Source organism: Hemibagrus wyckioides, linkage group LG27 (genome assembly GCF_019097595.1).
Source record: "Hemibagrus wyckioides isolate EC202008001 linkage group LG27, SWU_Hwy_1.0, whole genome shotgun sequence".
Lineage (NCBI taxonomy): Eukaryota > Metazoa > Chordata > Actinopteri > Siluriformes > Bagridae > Hemibagrus > Hemibagrus wyckioides.
In genome coordinates, this window is record NC_080736.1 from 10,786,292 (window position 1) to 10,789,777 (window position 3,486).

At 36.4% G+C, this 3,486-nt stretch overlaps 1 protein-coding gene across 1 annotated transcript; it reads left to right on the forward strand.

Annotated features, from left to right (window-relative positions):
* The first annotated feature begins 660 nt into the window (after positions 1 to 660).
* On the forward strand, positions 661 to 2,334 carry cartl (cocaine- and amphetamine-regulated transcript-like). The gene is made up of 3 exons (XM_058382164.1): positions 661 to 847; positions 1,146 to 1,220; positions 1,901 to 2,334. Exons 1-3 carry the CDS (start codon positions 716 to 718, stop codon positions 2,006 to 2,008), a joined length of 315 nt encoding a protein of 104 aa, XP_058238147.1. The 5' UTR covers positions 661 to 715; the 3' UTR covers positions 2,009 to 2,334.
* Positions 2,335 to 3,486: the final 1,152 nt, after the last annotated feature.

The following is a 3,486-nucleotide window of genomic DNA, read 5'->3' on the forward strand; positions in this document are numbered from 1 at the left end:
CATGATCCTAATAGGATTTTGTTAAAATCATATATTATGTGATTCATTCTGAGACACTAACATGTGCTGTAGTACAAAATATTTATAAATAAAAACTAACTACTTTAGAAAAACTACTTTAGAATTGTTACAAATAAAACTATTTGTAACAATTCTAAAGTATTATAAAACTGATTAAAAAAATTTATTCTTGTATTTTATTAAGTTTTTTTTTTCCGCACAATGTACAGTGTCTCGATTACACAGCAGTACTGATGAGTGAGGAACCTGGACAGCAGTTTCGCTCTTATCAAAGCTAGCTTTATAAGCAGATATGTCCTGCCCTCAAGGTTGGGCAATAAACACACATGCCCCACCCCTTAGGTTTGTTTAATGGGTTTTAATAAAAATCTGCATCCGCTGTACAAAAATGGACTATTTTTAACAATAGAATTGTTTAGAATTGTTAAAAATAGTCCATTTTTGTACAGCGGATGCAGATTTTTGTCCCCTACATATCTGTGACATATAGTGACTGTTGTGCAGGAGGAAAACAAACAGTTTGACTTATTAAAACCCATTAAACAAACCTAAGGGGTGGGGCATGTGTGTTTATTGCCCAACCTTGAGGGCAGGACATATCTGCTTATAAAGCTAGCTTTGATAAGAGCAAAACTGCTGTCCAGGTTCCTCACTCATCAGTACTGCTGTGTAATCGAGACACTGTCTCAGGACCATGGAGAGCTCAGGGATCAGGATCGGGGTGCTGCTCATCACTCTGTCTTTCATCATGTGCAATGGACAACACTTACCCGAGGTATCTGAAGAGGACTTGCAGAACTCTGACGTGAACCCTGGCAATGGGATGGTATGTACAGTCAGTTTAATTTACCCAAGAGCTTAAAACTCTCTTCAGGATGAATTTAGAGGTTTATAGATACAGTAGTCTGGCTCTTATACATACAGATGAATTTGCATGATACAGTAGGTTGAATAGATTAGAAAACATTCATTAACAAATAATTACTTCAGTATTACAGTGACAGATCTTTTTTGTTTAGCCGAACACTGCTCATTTACTGGATATGATACACTGCAGATTATTTAGAGGAGCTGAATGGACTGCACTGGGAATAAAATGAAGAGATGGTTTCTCATTTGCACAGGTTGAAGAGATGGAGGATCTCCTGTCAAGGCTTCAGAACAGATTTCCTTCAACAGAGAAACGTGGCATTCCAGCAGCAAGTTCTTCTACCTTTTCTCCTTCTCCTTTTTCTTCTTCTTCTTCTTCTTCTCCTTCTTCTTCTTCTTCTTCTTCTTCTTCTTCTGCTTCTCCTAATCCTCACTTTAACATAATACAGTTGATTAGATAACTTTGAGGTTGTTGAATATGTTCTAATAGAATAGACACTGAGCATTAATGTAGGCAGGCAGAAATAGATTTACTTCTAAATACTTTTTCAATTACGTAAAAATTTGATTATGTAAAATGTACACTCTTACAATGACACATCAGACTGGCACATTCATAACTATGTGGCTCTAAATGACCTAAATGTGGCTCTTAATTAGTATTCATAAATATCTAGCTTCAAATTCTTGTTGTACAACAAGAAAAGTATGTTTCTACTGAATATAGGGATGTTTTATTGCATAAAAACATTACCTAGACCATTTTCTAGTACTTGTTTATTTCCCAATTTCTCTTTTCTTTACATGAACCTGTCTTGCATGTCTTTAATCCACTTACAGAGATAAAGATTTTGCAAACTGTTTTTTCTTTTCTATTATTTGCATACAAGTATAATAATAATCAATCATATTTTCGTTGAGTATAGAATCCTTTTCTGTCTATTTTAAAGTAATCATTTTCAGGGATATGTGATTGTAGTAATAAAGAATGTGTTGTTTATTTTCTTAGTGTGCAATTGGCTCCCGTTGTGCGATGAGGTTTGGTCCCCGCTTTGGGCAGCTGTGTAGCTGTAGCCGAGGCTCCTACTGCAACTCGTACCTGCTAAAGTGCATCTGAGACACCAGCTGGAGGAGATCTGTCCTGATCTCTCATTTCAACATTTCCATAAACATGACCACTTACTCAGACACATAAATGCATTACTCTAAACCCTCATTGAGCTAGTTAAGCATGCGATTTATATTCCTGAGTGCTTGTCTTTATGCTCTAGATTACAATATTACTTTGTGACAAACCCTGAATTTCTTCAGTGGTGTAGACTGCATGTTGTGTGTTTTAATGTGTGCAGTTGTATAGCAATGCAGTTTCTGTTGTTACTGTACAATCTTAATCGATTCATAGCATGTAATGAGCCATGCAGTATGTTATTTTGCACAATAAACCCATGCTCTTATTGAACAAACTTTCTTTGCTCAGTATCAATGATTAATGCTTTCCTTTGTTGATAAGTTCCTGTGTTTTTTTAACTATTCATTCTCATTGGATCTGTAGAAGGCTGTGTGGTTCTACCAGCTGGTCAGCATGATTATTAATACATGGGAAAACCTATTATTCTTCTTATTTTAAGTCACTATTGACAACTGCTGAAAAACATTTAGCTGCCTCTGGATATGTTGCATAGTTAGCATGGATAGTGCAGTTTGTGGTATAATGCAGGTAAAAGAAAATGTTTAGGTGCCAAAGATTAGCAGGCAAAGAGTCAGTCATTGACTGGTCAAGTGGAGTTTAATAAGAACGAGCTTAAGCTGTTGTTTGGGGAGAGCTGGGGTATATTGATGAACCGTAATGTGGATGTAGTCAATTAACTCTAAACAGCTGCTCTGTGAATCTAAAAACATAAAAAATAACCTTTCAGCCTGGGAAAATTTGACAGTCCTAATCACTGACCATTGAGCTACAGGTACATAAGCTTTAGGCGAAGGTGAAGCAAATCTTTACGAGTCAATAAACCTGCAAATGACTTGTCTTCAGTGAGCAATAAAAAAAAAACTAATCAATACAGTACTGACTCTTTCTAGGAGAATCTGAGAATGATGCATGAAGGACATTAAGGTTTATGCTTTTTCCTGCTTCATTAATGTTTATCGCTAGGAACCTCCAGGGCATTGAAATAAAGTGTATAATTGTACACTTTCTCACCGCTCACCAATTAGTGAAGATCAACAACGTTAATGAGGAAACAAGCAATCTGCACCAAATTAAACCATATATCACAGAGTAGCAGGTACTGGAATGAAGATATTCATGTAAGCTGTGTTAGAGACTGCTGATGTGGTGCAAGAGGAGTGTGAGTGATTTCTCTGTGCCATAAGAAACTATGAGGTGCTAAACCCAGAGGGCAGAGGATCCATAGCTTTCTGTTTTACCTTAGTAACAGTAAAGGCAACAAGAGAAGCTGTGTGTATTGAATACCATGATGCTCTCTCACTCTCTCTCTCTCTCTCTCTCTCAGCCCAAAGGTTAAGTATTTGTTACCAGAAAGTAGTAGTTTAATATCTCACTTGACCAATAGTTCAATAGAAAAATGAAATTAC